We start from the raw sequence: 19,942 nt of genomic DNA, 5'->3' as shown, positions 1-19,942 counted from the left end.
GACTGTGGTCAACTACTGTGATACCACAGTCAGTTTAATCTGACGGCATGAAAAACTGTTTTTATTTTATTATTTTTTTAATCTGTACAACGGCGCCCCCTAGTGTTGTTATTGCGTTTTTACAACATGTGGCATTAAATTCAGAGCTATTAAATTTGATCGGAAAGATAACTCTGAAGCTTTTGTGTCCTTTTAAATTACAATAATGAATATTTTATATAAGTAAAAAAAATAATAATTCAGGCTCATTATACAGCTCTGTATTGTTTCAGTTGTGAGTCGCGAATCTGCGGAAGGGAAATGAAAAACACCACGGACTGAAGCAGGCAGGAAACCACGTGGGTTTAGCCGAGCAGGGAAGCAGGCAGGAGGGTTCATTGTCTCTGTGTTTAGCTTTCACAAACTCCTGTTTATATCTACTTCGACTGAACGATTTTACCTAGTTACCGCCCGGGGACATTTCTCAGACATGTCTTCGTTCAGGAAAGCGCTGAAATCCCGACAGAAAAACCACCATGAGAGATCCCAGGTGAGGTGTTGTCAGCTATTATGTTGTGACTCTACAGATGACTACAGATTCAAACCAAACCAAATAATTGCGTGTTTTCGTACCAATGCAGCAACCAAATATATTGTTACTGACTGTACTGAATGTGTAGCTTATTAACTGCCTCGTTTGCTTTGATCAGCCCGGTTTCAGGAAACATCTGGGATTGCTGGAGAAGAAGAAAGACTACAAACTCCGTGCAGAGTGAGTTCATCCAGGACTGTATAACATATTTCAAGGCTCTGGATTCAAAATGATTAAAGTCTGACTGTCTAACATGGTTGATGGATCAATGAGTCTCCTCCATATTATCTTATAACTATGTTATATTTGTGTCATAACAGTGACTACCACAAGAAACAAAACACTCTCTCTGCTCTGCGGAAGAAAGCTCTGGAGAAGAACCCAGATGAGTTTTACTTCAACATGATCAACTCTCAGCTTCAGGTGAGCTCAGCATCACTATCATCACACCTTCGTTCAAACATCACAGCAGAGAAAAACACACACGTCATGCACTTTCACAAAATTGCGAGGTGAATGACTTTAATTTGAGGGATTTCATGTGTTAATGGTGTTTTTCTGGCAGGATGGAGTTCACGCTGCAAAGAAACCCAAGGAGGAGGTGGAGGTGACAGAGGAGCAGAAAAAGGTTATGAGGACGCAGGACATCAAGTATGTGGAGATGAAGAGAGTGGCAGAGGCAAAGGTACGTTTAATTTACCTGTAATTACTAATTAAAGTCACATCACTGATTATAGGGAGTAACAGCTTGTGTAAGATAGTTCCTGAACTCTTAATTTCCTATCAGTCTGCTTGGATATGATGCAGGGACTTGTGCTGAGTTGTGCTAAGGTGTCCAAATTGCTCCAGGCATGTTCAACCATTAACACAAGAACAAATCTGACAAAGTTTTTAGTTCTGAAATGAATCTGAAATTGCAGCACTAAAAGGCTGCATTAAGTTTGATGTAATTTAGAAACAGAGTCTCCATTGTTTTACTTTTTTAGTTTGTCCACCAGAGAGCACTGGCAGGTACATTTTTCAACTGATGGTGCTGTTAAGCATGTAGCTTGAATTAAGTCAGACGAAGCAAACTCTTCATGGGATGTGTTGCTATTAATATCCCATTTTCAAATTCTCCTGTTAAAGTCAGGATCAGTATCAAACTCCAGTTAGTTCAGCTGTCAGTCAAATAGGACTAGTTTTACTTATTACTGTTTGGGGCCTTTCATAAGTTATGGAAATGGGAGGAACTGATGAGTCTATAGTGAAAAAATAGAAATTACAGAGGTGTTTTACTTCTCATTGTAAGCTGTGTGTGTTGTTTACCTCTGAAATCTCTTTCTGTTCATCTTTTGCTTTCAGAAAATCGAGAGGCTGAAAGGAGAGCTCCACCTTCTGGATGCAGACAGCAAACAAAAAAATAAGCACACATTTTTTGTGAATTCCAAGAAGGAAGGTAAATAGAAATGTTTGTTACATGATGAATAGAGCTGGAGTGCTCAGAACGAAGATGTTGGTGGAAATAATAATGTTATGTTTTCTTTGATTTATGTCCTCGTGTACTCCAGTTAAAGTTTACATTGCTTTCTTTGCACATCATTAGTGGAGTCATTTGACCTGGCAACGCACCTGAACACGGCCCCTGAGCTGGTGGACAGAGTGTACAACAGGCCGACGATGGAAACCCTGGAGACGAAGACCATCCAGGGAGCTGTGAAGCCTGCCACTGTGAAGGTGCGTGTTTGAGAGCACAATTACAAAATATTGTGAAATTTACTGTAACATTGTGGTGACTTCTGCAGATCAATCCTACAATGGTTCACGTTTCCTCCTTTTTATTGTAGAAGCTGGCCAAGCAGAGGAAGCACCAGTATACGATCCTTTCTCAAAGGATCGACAGAGAAAAGAAAATGTTTGTCATCAGTCAGAAGATCCAGACACGCAAGGATCTCCAGGTGAGGAGGAGTAGAAGATTTTGTTTTCGGTTTCAAATGACCATCTCCATTGCCGATTCATTCATTTTCATTTTAGCAAGAAGTGTCACATTAAGTTTCATGTTATTTTTCTTTCCTCTGTGCAGCAGGATAAGACTAAGAAGGTGAGGGTAAAAAAGGAGACACCCAAGGCTGCAGCCATTTACAAGTTCGAGGCCAAGAGGAAACGCTAGGAGTGGAGTTCTCATCATGTTGGGAACACTAAATCACCAGCTTTGCCTATCAGATACTGGAGACATGATGGACTTCTGGACCACAGTACACATTACAGATCATTTTCTTTTCTTCAAATATTGTTGCAGTGATGCAGTTTTGTACATATTTATCGAAGACTTTTAGTTTCTTTCAAATAAATCTGAGAAGAACGTGCACATCCATGTGATTTCTTTACTTAAGAGTAAACTTGTGTTTGACCTCTTTTTGGGACAGGAGTTTCTGAATTTTACATTTGATGTTTTTTTTCTGCCAGCGGAGAAGCTGGGGAGACTTAAAAACAGGAGAAAGAGAAAAGGGAATAATTTGTCAATGAGGCCTCAGGCTGAATCTGAACTTAGGCTGTGATACGTGCTCCGGCCAGCTGAGTTGTATTTTATTCTTAAACCAGTAGGTGGCATTAATGTTCTTTAAGACATGAGCTGGAGGAACATATTAGTGGCTGGAGACACTGTAACCTGCAGTGCAGAGGCTAAGCTGGATGTTCATAGAGTTACTGGTTAGATCCACCATTTAGATTTTAGAGTTTAAGTGTGGTAGTTACATGTTGTATGAGCTGTTACTGATGAGTTCAGGTGCCTGGTTGATGTCAAACCTGTCATAAAGGCCAGTGATGGTTCATTTCAAAGTTACCCAGCAGACCATTCTTCTGATCTGATCTGATTTTACAGGACCTAACCTCATATTCGACAGACAACTGCATATGAGTAAGTTGTTAAATGTTGCAGGTTTTCTCTTTTGATATAACTGATCATTTCCACATGTATCAGATGGTGGTGCCTTGGTGACCCAACAAAAGGGAAGTGACGCAATTAACTTCAACCTTATTGTTATGTTGTCTATAACAGAGACAATATATAGATAGCCTACATATTGCACTAACTTAGTATATCGTTAGTTGTTGCTTTTCATCACTGCCAGTCATTTCAGAGAACCTTAATGTTGATGCACTTCACTTTTTTGTTTTACTTGTACGTTGAAAACAACCCCACTGATCCACTGCTGGGACAGAGACACATTCAACGATAGCGGCAGAGCCTCTGAAGGACGCCACCTTTGTAGCTGCCCTTTACTTAGGATGCAGCACACACCTCAGCAGACCCTGCTCAACGTGCCACAGCGGGTTCACACACAGCTGCAGCTAATAACATTAAACGTGATTTGGGTGTCGGTTAGCAAACACTGATAATAATATCGTCGATGCTCCCTCATTAGCTCGGTTTAATCAAAATTACAGATTATTAATGTTATTAGCTGCACCTGTGCTTAGCTACACAATGACACCTCTGCTAAAAAGGCTCCCCTGAGAGACACGGGTAGGGGATCTATTGTTTCAGCTATATCGCTCTCTACTGTTGATTCAGATTTGGGTTTTGATGCGATACTGGACTTTTAGTGCAGCAGCCATGATGACCAGTCACAGAAGAAGCACAGGTGTCATTAATGACAGCAGCTGGCTGATGGCTCTGTTCCAGTCAGGTGTCCTAGTAGGCTACTACGCTATGGAAGTGTCAAGACAGATAAGATCCTGAACCTGAAGCCAACAATAATTTTATATAATTACACTACATTTTTTCTATGACACATTGAATGTCTTCCATTTAAAAACAAAAAAAAAAACATGAGAGCTGCCATGTTCTGTGTCATCCTCACGTCTTCCTGCTTTCCCAGGAATATCCCTCTCACACAGGTGTGTGATTTTGGTGAATTAGGGGAGAGTGTGTGCGTTTGTACTGATCAGTTTGACGGAGTGGCATGGTGGAGCAGGGATTAGCTCTGGTGCAACACTGGAAGAAGATCCCTGGTTTGTCTGTCACTAAGTCCAACTCTTGTGTTGATCCTCCCGTCATCACCCCTCGACACTGTCCTGACAGTCACCGTCTGCTGACTCAAGATTTGAAGCACCACAGTTCATGTACAGAAAACAAATATTCAGAGAAATATGAGGCCTTTTACTTGTTTATTGTGCTACCTCTGTGGTTATGTATGAGCATGCAGTGAGTGCTAACAAACTGTATGTGTGGTTACTTCCTTGAGCTTATAGTGTGAAATAGACTGAAGGCCTGGTGCCCAGCAGCAGATCACAGTGACCCAGCCTTGATTGATCACTGTGGTGGCAGCAGCTTCATAAACAGGCCCCATCCATCAGCCTCTCCTGGGAGCCACTGGAGGGAAGGAGGGGAGAGGGAGAGAGAGCCAGGCGGAAATGTCACCAGGCGTAGTGAGAGGTGGAGGAGCTGCAGGAGAGGGACCAGAGGCCCTGGCCCAAACACTGCTGACCAGAGCAAAGGTGAGCCAACAGCTCATGATGGGCCAGAACGAGGGAAAGGATGATGGCGGCTGCCTGTTTGGTTTGGTTAGTCTCATTGGTTACTCTCATTTAAAACCCAGAGCTAAAAGCAGTAAAAGCCTCCTAATATTGATATTAATTATTCCATCAGTGTTGTAATCACAGTAGAAATGTTGTTGAGGATGTTTCTAAATGTAGCGAACACATGTGCAGAGTGTGTGCACGCATGCAGGGATTTCACTGTAAGTCGTACAAGCACATCGCTGGCATTTCGGCGTTGACCATTCATGTCAAAATCGTGATGGAAGCAGTAAAAGAGTGACTAATGTCCTCTGCCAACTCTCCCTCCCTACTTCCTCACGCCTTCCTCCTACCCTTCTTGCCCTCCGCTACTGCGTCACACCACTGAGAGAGCGTGTCTGTACCGGGACCCTCAGGCCCAGCATCCATAAGCGGAGGGGGTGGAGGTCATTGAGGAGAGCCCAGGGGTCAAAACACTGTGTGCGCAGTTCCGGGACCCCTATCTGACTGTGCGACCCGAACATAGACGAGCCACTGTTCCTCCTCAAGCTCGCCTTTCATTCGCCCCCGGCAACGGGACTCTTGTGTCGGGGTGCAGGGCCAGGGCTCAGGGGTGGGCAGTGGGCGACCTTCTGATTTTAAAGATATAGACAGGCATTCCTCTATTGTCAAAAGCCTCGTAATTCATTTGACGACTCTCACAGGCTATCCTGCCCCCCCTCCCCTTCCTTCAATGCCATCTCTAAAGTTAATGACCCTGGAGGTTTGCTAACGAATAGCCTTTTTTGGATTGGGCGAGGGGGGGTGAGGGGGTTAGAAGTGGAGGGGCAGTCACACAGCTGCAGGGTGTGACATTAACCTCGATATCGTAACTGCTTAAGAGTGAAAGTGCAGCCTGGTTAAGAGAGGGAACGGAAAACACATCTTTGTTCTCTGAAGTTTAGTTATTAGATGCATTGTGGGGAAAAAATGGGAAATTTCAGTCTCTGGTGCCAATTTAAGACAATCCAATATGGTGCATGCATGTTGAATGCATCAAGTGTGCACTCGTCTTCATACAAACAGCATGAGGTGACAATTACAGCAAAGATAAACCTGTGGGAGTTTATTCAAAACTGATATTTTCTTTGATTTATATAGTTATGATTTCCAGGATCTAATTGGTTTTATTAGAAAGCTTAGTTCATCCCAATTAATATATATAAAAATATATATATATAATCTTCTGACTTACCATGACTGTTGCTGTCTTAAACTTGAATTTGGTTTTATCTGCCCAGGTTTTGAAACGTTCATCCTAGTATTTTCAGCTGCCATCCCTGTACAAAGAAAGAGAGGAAAATGAATTTTGCTGCTTCATTCAAACAATAAAACTTCTCTCTCTCTGCAATCTGCATCTGTTCTCCAGGAGATACCGACCAACCTGTGAACCCTTTTATTGGCACTACTTTCAACTGAGGTAATATTCCCTTGCAAACTGTTGACAGTGTTCTGTGCATTATCCAGAGTGACAGAGACACTGTTCGTGGGAAGTGATATAGCAGTTAAATTTTTAAAATGCAATACTCAGTGCTTGCCTCCGTTGTACCGAGGAGCTGCGGGAGAAATCTCAAAGGCAGATATTGAAAAAATCTAAACAAATAAAAATAAGACTAGTAAATGTTTTAGAGTAATTTTAGTTTTTAATTCATCTTCAGGAGCTTGCAGATTGTTTGCTGGATATTTTTCTATATTATTAGATGGGGCACACACCACTGTTGGATTTAACCTGGCACTTGATCCTTGCAACACGTGAGTGCCGGCCCTCCACCCACTTTATTCCTGAACACAGCTCTGCCCTGCTCCAAAGCCAAACATACAGAGCCGGGGTTAAGGATGGCTGAGGACATTGCTAATCGATCCTCCAATTACGGAGAGCTGGAGAGTGAGAGGTGGGGAGAAAAGAGAGGTAGCCTGGGGTTTGGAGTGTTGGGGTGGGGGAGTGGGGGTTGTCTCAGAATGCGAGGGGTAGGGGATGAGAGGTAGTCTTTATCTTCGGATCCCTCTCGCCTTTAACTTGAAGCTGGGTGTCATAGGGCTTTTGAAGTAGTGGATAGAGAGGAGGGACAGAAAAGGGGGAGGAAGGGGGGAGGAGGGGAGGGGAGGGGGGTGGATGGTGCACAGGCAGAGTCTCTCTCCATGCCAGGGGGAAGACGTCTGAAGGAAAATCTTTACAGCCTTGACAGTGCCCCTGACGTGCGTGCGTTTTTGTGCATTTGTGTCAGTATTTGGATGAGTGTGTATCTTTGCACGTTTGTGTGTGTGTGTGTGTGTGTGTGTGTGTGTGTGTGGTTGTGTGTGTGTGTTGTGTGTGTGTGCGCTTGAGTTGAACGTCTGGCTCATGCTACGAGGTGGGGATCACAGAGCCCTCTTTTTAAATTGCCGCTAATGAGCCCTGGCTGGCGAGAGGTACTCGAATTGATTAAATTTGCATGGGAGCCTAAATCATGACGGGGGCCTCATACTTGTGCCCCCCGCCTCTAGGTACACACACAGACACACACACACGCATATACACAGCACCCTTGGTACCCCCAACCCCCCCCCCCCCCCCCCCCACCCACCCCTCTCTCCCTTGCCTCTACATCAGACCTGCGGGGGGTATCTCTGCAGGAGAGAGGGACAGGATAGACCAGGGGGAGGGTGGTGTGTGTACGTGTGTGCATGTGTGTGCGGTGTTGAACGGGGCGTGGAGCGCACCCATCTGCCCCGGTATTACTGTCAGTCCATCATTCAGGGGAATGCCAGGCGCGCGCCCCGGGGACGTGTTCATTACGCTTTAACTACCGGATCTGTCCTTGTCTCGCAGCCTCCCCGTGTCATTGTCTGCCCGAGATTGCGTGTGTGTGTGTGTGTATATTTATGCATCTGTCTGCTTGCATCACAATTGAACGCACCCAGTTCATGTGTATGGGAAGGTGTTTGTGTGTGTGTGTGTGTGTTTTGAAAGTGAGCAGTAGCTATTATAGCGACTCATACACTGCAGGCCACCTGCATTTGATAGGCTACTATAGGTGTGAGTTTATGAAAACGACTCATTGCATTAGTTTCCTCGTCCCTCTCACCTCAGTGTAATGTTATCAGTATCTTAAAGTCAGTTTGTATCTTTCATTCCAAGGCGCTCTCCTCTTGCCGTCTCCAATTTGTTAGTGTGTTACCTCTGACTACGTGACGATGCGTGATGAGAGCTACTTTGTGTGTGTACACGTGTTCACTCGTATCTGCTCAGCAGTGAGGTGTTTGAGTGAGTGCGTGCGCGCTGGTGGGGGGACAGTGCTTGTGCGTGGTTATAGCCTGGGTGATTGCAGTAATCAGATGGGGGTGTTAATCAGAGTTTGTTCGTCAGTGGCCTGATGAGGGGCGATGAGGGCCTCTGATTGTAATGTGATGCTTCGATCGGTCCCTCTGAAGACTACAGAGAGACAAACCGCCAAGAGAATCATTATCATACCGTTGACTTGTTTTTTTTCTCTCTCTCTCTCCCTCCCACTTTTAGAACACCAGGACAAGCTGCCGAAGTGTAAACAAACAAGCCTAACACCACACTGTTATATGCATGGAAGTGAGTGTGACACAGGGAAGATGCAGACTCAATTATTATTATACTGGATGTTTTCATTCCAGTGGACACGATGAAGCACTGTGACGTAGTGGGGCATATATCACTATTTAGGTGTCACTCCTATTGAATAACAAGAGCAGGGGGAAGGGATGTGTTGGGGTTAGAGGGGAGAAAAGACATAGTTGACAGAGAGGTTGGGGGTGGGGAGGTAAATGTGACCCCATGGTTTATAGTCCTGTCTTGTCACAGACGGGTTTGCATCAGATCTTTATTCACCCTTTTTTCTTTTTCTTTTTTTTGAATGGGGGGGTCAGGGAGGGGGGCTATTATGGCTGCCTCATCAGCCAAGTCCCTACAAGGGCTGATACAAATTAATTAACCTAATTAGGGGCTGTGATTGCGGGTGTGATTATAGGGGCTGGAAGGGGAGGGAGGGAGGGAGGGAGGGATGAGGCAAAGAGGGATGGCTGGTGGAGGTGTGGGTGCGCTGGCAGCCAGGGCCCAGGCGATGATGAGCCGGGAGGTGTGGGAGAAGAGCCAAGATGCTCTGCATGGCTAATGAGGAAAGCTAGCTAGCTTCAGCCTTCCCTCCCCTTTCTCTTTCCAGTTCTCCACCTTCTATTTACTTCCCTTATCTTTTTTCTTCTTCTTGTTGTTTTCCATTTCACCTTCCTACGCTTGAATTTCGTCCTCTGTTTAAGAGTAATTTCTTGTTACTTCCCACTTCTTGCCTTTGGCCCTTTTGCTATTGTTTTGATCACTCTGACTTAGGCTGCAAAAACCAACCAATGCACCTGTTGCAGGGCAAAAATAAAACTCAATGTATTTGATTACTTTTTCCAAACAGAAGATCACACCCACCAGCCAGTCCAGCTACTGGGCCTTCATGTAGGATATCATTGATATTCAAGATCTGCATGGCAAAAAGCTCACTGCATGTTTGACCATTTCCTAAAATAAAGCAGAACCCCAGCTCCCAGTACAAAGCTTTCATCTGCCTTTTGTTGATATTTTGTACTATCAGGCTGCATAGTGTGCAGTGCAGCACAGCCTATTGTTCACTTTAACTGTACTCCCCACAAGAAACAGAAATACCCTCTGGGAACACACATCCAGTCACACGCACACACAGAATTTTTCATCCTTTCGTATGCACAACCAATCGAGGATCAACACACAGATGCACACTACACCAAAACTCTCTCTCTCTCTCTCTCGCTCTCTCTCTCTCTCAGCCACATAGGCACACTCCAGAGGAGCAATATTTAAATCTCCTTCTATTTGTATTGGAAACAGAACAAAGATATTCTTCAGACCGAAGCAAAATGTGTTTTCTTGCCAGCATCAGCAATTCTAATGTTTCTAATGAGTTGGAGGAGCAGAGGAGAGACTGGAAGTGGTTAGGTATCAGTAAGTAAAAAAAAATCAAACGGAAAGAAAAGAAGCACCAGAAAAGTTCCTCAGAAGTACAGGTTTGGGGCTTCTACCTCCCTGAAAGTGCAGGAACCTGTGCCAGTGTTGTCCACTGATTGCAATGTCACCTTTGAATACTGCTGCGGTATCTGTGCCATAAGCACGTGGTGGATTGTGGCATTTGATGTCCAAGATTGTGCCTCCCTCTCACGTTCTGTTTCTGCCTCAGTATCAGTTGCTGGGATGTGATTAGTAAGCCACTAGCAGACAGTGATAGGAGGGTGTTTATATCGCCGCTCTAATCTGGAGCCCCAGGAAAGAAAAAAAAGCCCCTTCTGTTTTCCTCTGTCAAGAATTCTGCATTGTAAATGGCTGTAAGGCTCCTCTTCATATATGTATGAATTTCAGGGAGCTTTTTTCATCACATACAGAGGTTAAAAAATAACATGTTATACATTAACAATAGATAAAATGAATGTATAAGGTGTCACTCATAGCAACAAACCCACATTCAGTAATCATCAGTTTCCTTTAGCTCTACAGAGCATTTTAGCATCTCTCAGCACCTTGTTTTGGTTTTATGGCTCCAGGTGATGAGTCATACACATCTGAAAGATGTTTAAAGTGAAATAAATACAATTTTCCTTATGGATATCAGATGGGCTTTCAGTCTTGCCCCCTGCTCTGCCTGGCCATTCCTCTGAATTCTTGCGATCCCGCACCTACGTGCTACACTCAGTCTGTCCAATTTCTGGGAGATTTACCATTTATTCTACTGCAACATTTTCATTAAAACCGTTTTTCCTGTTGTTTTTCTCTTGCCTTTCCATGTAACACATTAGTGATACAACTGATTCCAGTTTTATGAGCTGTGATAATCACTGTTCTATACACCTGGGTGCCAATTACATCTTTCCAGGGAAAAGTCCTCTGGCACATAGGAAATGAAATATTCCAGCAACAGGAAAAAACTTTGTTTGTTTGGAACTAATAGAAGAATAATTAGCATTACAGCCACATGACTGAACATACAAAATCCCCGTTTCACACACTGTTATGTTGTTGTGTTTTGTCTTAATGAGGTGTTGCGAATGTTGATTTAGTTAAACTCTTTGTACTTACTGTATGTTTCATTAGATCATTTTAATCCCTGCAATTCATGAGAACCACTGTGAAGCATTTGTATTCCATATGCGTCATATGGAGAGGGGCGTCACAAGGTGGGTGATGCTCAGGTTGAGGTGGTGTGTGTGTGCACGCAAGTGTGTGTGTTGAGGGAGAGGGGCCTGAGCGATTACTCAGGCCTTTGAGAAGTCCCTGTCTCTTGATTCCAGCGTGCTCGCTGCACTGATAAGCACAAGCATGTCAGAGAGAAGGTAAATACGGCACTTAAGGATTCCTCTCTCATTTTGTAGTCACACTTACACTTTAATTAAAGCCAGAGAGAGAGAGTGAGAGAGAGAGAGCGATAGCCCTGCACTGAGGCGATGCTATCAGGGGGCCAGACAGGTAGAGCCACAGGGAGATGTAGGGCTGAGATCTGGCTACAAACCAATGTACGTATATGTGTGAAAAAATGAAACGGTACAGTACACATGGAAGCACGTGCGTATGTGCACATACATGAACACCATGGTGTGTGCGCGTGTGTGCGAGGCGATTTACGTTGCTCTCCTAGCTAAACAGCTGTAGCAAGGCTGCTATCAGATATTTATAAGCGTCTCATGAATATGGATGCGCAGCGAGATGGGACTGATGTTTGTCCTCTAAGAGGGGATGAAAGGAGAATGTGCTCCCTTCCCTGAGAGACCCAGTCAGGGCCGCTCACAGAGCAGGGGATGGGAGCTCTGGATTGGGAATAAGATGGAAGCTGGGGTGGGTGCTGGTGGTTCAGGACAGATGGTAAAATTTAATGAAATGTGATTTGGATACTCAAGGCGAAGCATGTTCCTTATGGGCTTCTAAATTAAGAAACTTGTAGTGTAGTATTAACACTGTGTAGCTGCGGGTTCTTGCTACCACAAGGCCCATACAAGATTTTCTCAGTATTTGAATTTTGAGATATTTACATTCTTAATAATTAAATAGGACTGATCTACAATTGAATAAAATGTGTCAGCACTAATTCATTAGTAGGTTTTACAGCTATTTTCATAGCCTAGAAGAAACATTGCAAGTTCAGCATCAAACTTCCTTTCCCCACCAGGAGCCGTGTCCAGTGGTGAAAAGCAATACAATGTTAACTCTTGTCACAACTTTCTTCAACTGAAGGTAACGAGCTAACCCCAGCTAACCTCATCAATTTCTGACCACGACCACTGTGGCCTCCTGTGCTGAAGATGTAGCCCTGTTCACTGGGTGAAATGTATTAGCGCAATTATAATAATTATACGCAACAATGCTTGAGATGTTTCTTTAAGTACATTAATGTGAGGTTAGTTAGTTAGTGATGGGACATGTGTCTTCCACCAGTTTTAACCACGGTCATGTCTATATTCCTTCAGCTCACCAAGAAAAACTCTCTTAAAAACTCTTTGTCACTGTCACAGTGTGTAACAAATGTCCTTGTCCATAGCGGTCAGTCTGATTCCCAGCAGCAAACATTTGGTCAGGGACATGCATAACTGACCTAAGTGTCCACAGTAGAGGTCACCGCATCGAGAGGCAGGATCAGAGGACAGCGAGCACAGGGGCAAGCAGCAGCTATGTACTACAATGTACCTCTCAATGCTAATCACTGAGTCATCTATCAGAGCTAATACGTGGGCGCTAAGCAACCTGTACATGCATTAGACCTCCCCAATTACCATAATGGGTTGATTTTTAATATGGCTAATAGGCTGGCACGACCTTGCCCATTCAGGTACATGCACCCAGGCGATGTGAAATGGACATATTTAGAGACTAAATAACCATTAGGGACTTCTAGCTGTTATGGGCCCACAGTATGCATCTGAAGAGGGAACAAGAGATGGGTGGACAAATGGACAGATGACAAATAGGAACATTTGTGGCCAAAAGTCAATAAAATGAGGGAGAAAAAGCTGAAATGGTGATGTATGCGGAGGAGAATGGAGATTATTGTTGGTTTTGCTCTTTAGGAGTACAAATCACAAAATGGCTTTTTTATGGGGTCGAGTTTTGAGCAGGCAGCCTTCTTCATATCAATGCGCTGGTGTAGGAGGCCCCCGTGGGCACCACTGGGAAGTACGTCAGAGTGGGCGCAATGTGGTACCGGGAGGGTGGATGGGTAGAAAGGAGGAGAAGGGGCAGAATCTGAAAAATGCGCCTCCGCAAAACCCCGGGGGGGTTAACATTTTGGTTTTCTCTCAGCCTTTGTGGTAGTGGACAAATGATCCCAGGAGTCGGACAATAATGTTTTTATGGGACTCTAAATGTTGAGCTCACCAAGGTCATTGTGGGAGTGTAATGGCCAACACGTGGCCAGGCTTGAACTCCAGCAGCCTCGCAGTTGGTCTGGGGGCCAGAGAGGAGGAGAAGGGGGATGAAAGGGAGGAGAGAAGGTGGGAGGAGAGCAGGGACTCACCCCTCTGGGTTTCTCCAACAAGCCCTCACTTTGTTCTTATGGGAGACAAGAGCCACTCAGAACATTAAGTACCTAGATGGCGCAAACTAGACCAGGCCAGGCCAGACTGGGTCTTGTAAACTGTGCCAAAGAGATAATGTTGCTAATCTGTGCCTGGATGCCCACGCCCTGGCATCTAGTGAACAATAACCCCTTCCTGATTCAAACAAGAATCCTTTTCTTGGTCTCTCTTGGGACATGTTGGACTTTTACTGTCTGTCGTTCCCCTGTGAGTGTGTGAGTGGGTTTGAGCTGAGTGATTTATCTGTTTGTTAGTCAGGATAAAGGACTTCACTGTAGTCTGGCTGTCCACTCCACTATCACTGATGAAATAAGGAGATAGAAGTTGAGCATACCTCTGTTGAAACCAAGGTGTATAATGGTATCAAACAGCATCTAAGATCTACTTTAATGTAAATACTAAACAAAGAGCAGTGTCTGTGTTAGTGCATCTGCTTTGTTTCACATTATCCACATGAGATGTCAGTCCTATGCGATTTCTGTTGTGTGTTTTACTTTATCCTATGGGCCAATGTCGTCTCACCAATTGGCTATAGCTGTTAATTTTATTTTCTTGTATGGTTTGTTGCCAGTGTGCGAGGTTACATCCATATTTATGGGCTGATTAGTGCTGTAAGTCAAAGACTAGCTGCGGATGCCTCATGTGTATCGGTGTAAGCGCCTTTGTGTGTGCGTGAATTTACATCAATTGTTGTGAAGGAAAAAGAGCAAACTGAGATGAGGCAGATTTTCTATTTCACCTGTTTTCAGCACAGATCCTGTCAATGCTCCCTCCGTCTTTTGTTAACTGAATATCTCCCACATCATGTCTGCTATGAAAATCGCTGTGTGACAGTAAAGTCTAAGATGTGTTTGACCAAGCATCAGCTTCTTCGACTGGTTGAACAGATGTTTAATGGGACACAGCTTGAAGAGGCCGTCGCATCCTATCTCTCCTTTGTCTCATAGTCCTGGCAGTCACATGGTAGATAGATGGACCTATGGTGTGTGTGTGTGTGTTCCTCTGAGGCCCCTTGCTTCATGGTCCCCTGAGTGAAGCTGTATGTCTGCTGTTAAAAAGGGCTGGGACAGCAGAGAGCTAATCAATAGATCAATCATAACATTTCCACTTCAAATCAATTACACCGTGACTTCCTATCCATCTTTGTTCCTCTGTTTCAATAGATTCAGCCTCATCCACCGATAATTATTTTCATTTAATGTGTAATTTACAATTAATCAATTTGTTTTAATGTTTATATTCATATTTATATTTGTGCATAGTATTTTTTAACACTGGGCAGCAAGCAAGTACCATGAAAGATTCGTGTCACAATGAAACCATCAACACAATGAAAATTACAGCTACATTTACAGAGGGGGGATGACTAAGAGTCACAGAAGAAAGAGTGAGAGTGACAGAGAGAAATGGAGAGAAAGTAATAAAGAGGGCACATTGTTTCCCGTCTGCACGCATGAGCTTGTCTTTTCGACCATGCTGAATTCCAGCCATTCAGATGACTGGAGTGCGTAGGCCAGGCCTCCAACGCGTTTCCCCGTCACCATCACAACAGTTGCCATTGATGAGGCTCTGCTGGCTGTGGGGACATCTGCACCACAACTCTTGTCACCTCAGCCCAACCTCTTCCCCGCTGCACCCCGCTCGGCTGAAACAAACACACACACTGACACACGTTTACGCACACACTCTAAATCTCTCCAGCTAAATGCCAGCCCAGAGAATCAGAAGGGCATCAGAGATGGCTCTTGTCTGCGTACGCCCATGTGTGGTTTTTGTGTGAATGGGACCCAAGGGTGGGGAGGTCTCTGATACCACAGGGTGCCGGCGGGGGTGGCACATAGCTTGGCCCTCTCGGGTGTGTCACGATGCTCGGGGGGTTAGGCGGGTGACAAACCCAAGGTTTTCGACCAGAACGATCCGCTGGCATTCCACGCAGGCTTCTTACACCACAGTGACGTGGGTGGGCCAGGTGACCTTTGAGCCCACGGAGCTCTCGCGTATCTGTTCATTGTGCCACGGATTCTATCAATTTCACACATCTACACAGTATGGATCTCATTGGGTCCATATACAAAGCTTAGTGTCCGGAGTCCGGACGCAACAAAATCTATATGAATTCAGTGAGTTCTGATCATTTCTTGATGAAAAAATAAAGAACATATACAAGCCGCCCCTATATCTGATCTCTAATCCTAATTTGTAATTGTTTTTAGTTAGTACAGTTAAAATCGCTGAACTATGCTTCAATAAATGAAAGTGCTCAGTTCCCATTCATGATATTCCCAAGCTAGCTGGCTCCTCTGCTGGTATTTCACACCATTGGGTTACTGGGCGTTAACACAGAGGTTTGTTGGATAAACATCCAACGCTGAGTAGGAGCTCCAAGCATCACTGTTATTGTTACTGCTTAATGCCATGCACCAGCATTGTTGTTTTGCAGCAATCAACACATACATATGTAATAAAGCTGAGAGGCAGTTGGACAATACAAGCTATTGTAACGCCCAACTCGGATCAGCACAAAGGTCCCCACCAGTCTAGATCGAAGCTGACACTAGATTTGCATAACTGTTTTCCAGGGCTGGAAATAACAGTTTCCTCGTTGAGAGTGCAGACTAATGTGATTGGTCCCTGTTGGGAGTTACCTGGCATTTGTCAGGGCCTTATTGGTTTGGAGCCATCTGTTGAGCGTGTTGGCATTTTTGTGAATGATGAGAGTAGATGGATGGTGATGAGAGTTCAATTGAGGAAGGACAAGCGGTGACGGGACATTTTGGAGTGACTGCAGAGACGTCGTCGAGTGTCTATATGTGCGCTTCAGTGTCTTTATGTGTGTGTGTGTGTGTGTGTGTGCGCTTCTAAGGGCAAACGTCGATGACTGTGTCAGGGGTGAGTGATAACCGTGGTCTTTTCAGCGCTGTGGGGCGGGTCAGACGGATGTGATGGATGGTTAGCAGTCTGGGCCCCTTCTTCACGCCTCTCTCCAGCCCAGTGTCTGGAGATCTGGGCTGGGCTGGAGAGCTGAAGGGGCAGGGCTGCAGGGCGGTTGGGGGTGAACATGTCGGGCCCTTATTAGACAAAAGGTTGTCTGCACTCTAAAAAAAACACACATTCAGTGGTTCTCAACTATATCTAATAGAAAAATCAAAATTAGCTAAAGCGCATGACTCTCTGAACAAAGCTGTCTGTTACTGAATATCACCTGGAGATCCTCTTTGACATTGACAGGGAACAGAAGTGTTTCTCTGGCTCTGTATTGTTTTACCATGCAAACTGCTTACTCTTCAACTATACAAAAACAAAAAACTGGTATGAGAGTTAAGGACGGCCCTTTGTTACAGCTGATTTGGAATGTTCCATATACTTTCAAAGGCTTTTATAAATCACGTCAATTTTTTCATCGGTTAATTTGCACACGGTGCTTTAGGGACAACTGCAGGTCCTTTGTTGTGCTCTGAGTAGACTGCCTGATGTTGGTTCAGTGCTGGGAGAACAGCTGTTTAGTCAGGACAACATAAAGGAAACTGAATAGAAGTAGCAATAAGAAAGATAAAAGTAAGAGGATATATAAAAATATGATGCTCCTTCATCCAGGTTCTTTGGTCTCCATGTCTGCTTTTTATTTGCCCTGTCTGCTTTCCTTTTAAACTCCTCTCATCCATTTAATTCTCATATCCTGTGCTCTCTTCCCTTGATTTGTCATCATAAAGCCTGTTATTTCTAATACTCTATACTCCTTTTCTTTCTTGTGTTGCTGCCCGTGCTCCTTTTCTTTCCTCCCCACCTTTCTCCTTTCCTTACCCTTTTCTTTTTACCCATACTCTCCCTCATTTGCCTCCCTGCTCTTTTTTGTCCTTGGATTTTTTTTTCGTCTTTCCTCTCCTCTTCCTTCTCCTTCACTGCTTCATCATACACACTCAAACACACACATCATATATGCACATAGAATATGTACACATATAATGCACACCCACATTTCAGGAACTGCTCAGCTCTCTGCATTGGTAGAGGTGATAGTGTATCTGACACAGCCATTTTTTTTCTGACAGAGGTTGGCTTTCCATGGCCAGGCCTGTGTCCTCCTTCCTGTGTTTGAAGGCTCTGTGGACTCTCTGGTCTGCTGCTCCAGGCCCGGGCAGGCTTACAGAGGGGCAGACAGCAACCAATACCCAAGAGAGGAGCTACAGTAACCTGCCTTGTGTCTTTTCTCAATCTTCAAACACGGGGAGACAGAGAGAGGGAGAGAGAAGCAACAAAGGCTCGTGTGAAAAAGCACAAGGCCTTTGCACACCCGGGCTCACTAATTGACGGCTGCAGGGAGTAGGAGAGACAGTGGGAGAGATAAGAAAGCCACCAGACCCTGCTTACTCTCTCTGCACATTGTACATTCAAATGTCCATGCAGAAACACATGGACACATGAGTACAAACATAACAAACATAGCAGATATTTTAAAGAATCTGTGTTTAAAATCTTCACTCTCCATCGTACACCTTCCCTTTGCCTTTGATGCTGCCATACAGTACCTGTAGTCATTTCCCCTGTATTCACACTTCATAAAACAACTTCTGCAGACACATGCAGAATTTGTTTCATGTCAGGCTCATATGTGTGCATAAGTGCAGAGAGAAAGGTCCAATTTGCTGCTTTGTCACTGGTTTAGTAATAGCAAACTGAGGGCCTAGGGCCACTATTTAATTGCTTTGGCCATGTGCACCAAAGAGGTGCCACACCAATTAATCCCCTCAGTAGTGGAGTGTCCTGTCCCATGCCTGCACCCCCTGGCGGGGCAGTCCCGCAGGGGAGAGGTGGGTGTGGTGGAGTAGGTGGAGAGGCATATGGGAACCCCTACCAACAATGGGTACCCAAATCCATACCCTCTGCTCCACTTCACCGCCACCATCCCCCCTCAACATCAATGGATCACCTTTCATCTGGATATGTAAGCCAGCATCGCAAGCTGATTGGCTTGAGTGTGTGATCCCTAATTCACTCTGTAAAGAGCACGCACAGCAGCTGCATCAGTCGGATTTTAACTGAGGTGAATAGGAACGCTTTACAACACAAATCTGACTATTCATACACAGATAACAAGTTAACATTCTTGAATACACGTCACTGCATCCATAAGTATCAAAATATAAAAGTACAAAACCGGACTTAAAGTATTAAAAGTAAAAGCTCCTCACATTTCATAGGTCGATATCTCTCATGCATTAACATGTAAACTGAGTCAAGGTGGATATAATAACTGCAGTAGGCTACTTTATATACTGTTGGGTTCCTTAATTCATAACCTCCATATGTTTTCCTACATGTAACTAGTAAGTTGTCAACTAAATAAAGTGGGGTATAAATATAATGTTTGCTTTCTGACTATGTATACAATAGCACATAATGTAATTGAGTATTTTAGTTTTATACTGATTTACTATAAATTGCTATCAAATACAAGATGATGACAATATCACTATCAACTACACATCATCCAGAGGGATATAACGGGTGTGGATTTGTGGTGAGTGATAGATTCCCCTTCCCCTTCCTCTCTGTGCCTACCCATGGGTCATGAGTCTTTACCCCAACAAAGGACCTGTCACCTCTCCCCATCATCCCCTCATCCCCAGGCCCCTTGACTGTGACTGAGGACGGTAACCTAACCTAGTCTGACCACTGCAGGGAGAGCAGCAGGTGGACAGACCGACAGGGAGATGGGGAGAGAAAGAGAGAGAGAGAGAGAGATTAGAGGGATAGAGACAGAGAGAGTGGATTGGGGAGATTTGTTAATTTGCCTCTCTATATACGAAGGAAAGCACTGAGTGGGGTGGTGGTGGTGGTGGAGGGGGGAAAGGGGTGAAGAGAGGAGGAGGAGGGCTGCGGGTGAATGCAGCATCTGGCTGATATGCAGCCATGTACTGAGGCGATGAGGCGCCTCCAGCCCAGGAGGAGGTAAAGGGGAGTTTGTATGAGGCCACAACAGATAGCCAAAGAGATAGATAGTGACAACAATAGCCTCTTGTAGCACACAGCGCACGGCTGACACACTCTCTGGACCGCATCGTTCTCTGAACTTCCCTTTACATCTCACCTAAAACTTTGCTCATCCCTCATTCAGTTTGCGCGACAAGACAGAAATTAGGATCCATCATTAATAAAGAAAAAATTGTCACGTACAGAGAGCGAGATCACTGCGAAGACAGGGCAGGACGCGGACTGACCTTTTGTCTTATTTAAAAATCAAAGGGGCGC

At 44.6% G+C, this 19,942-nt stretch overlaps 1 protein-coding gene across 1 annotated transcript; it reads left to right on the top strand.

Annotated features, from left to right (window-relative positions):
* Window positions 1–348: 348 nt before the first annotated feature.
* Window positions 349–2,906, top strand: utp11 (UTP11 small subunit processome component). The gene is made up of 8 exons (XM_083989640.1): window positions 349–529; window positions 690–751; window positions 892–994; window positions 1,137–1,256; window positions 1,916–2,009; window positions 2,157–2,287; window positions 2,398–2,508; window positions 2,634–2,906. The coding sequence occupies exons 1-8, from the start codon at window positions 470–472 to the stop codon at window positions 2,718–2,720; spliced, it is 768 nt and encodes a 255-aa protein (XP_083845766.1). The 5' UTR covers window positions 349–469; the 3' UTR covers window positions 2,721–2,906.
* Window positions 2,907–19,942: the final 17,036 nt, after the last annotated feature.

The sequence above is a fragment of the Trachurus trachurus genome, assembly GCF_905171665.1.
Source record: "Trachurus trachurus genome assembly, chromosome: 16".
NCBI lineage: Eukaryota > Metazoa > Chordata > Actinopteri > Carangiformes > Carangidae > Trachurus > Trachurus trachurus.
This window is presented reverse-complemented; position numbering and strand designations above follow the sequence as displayed.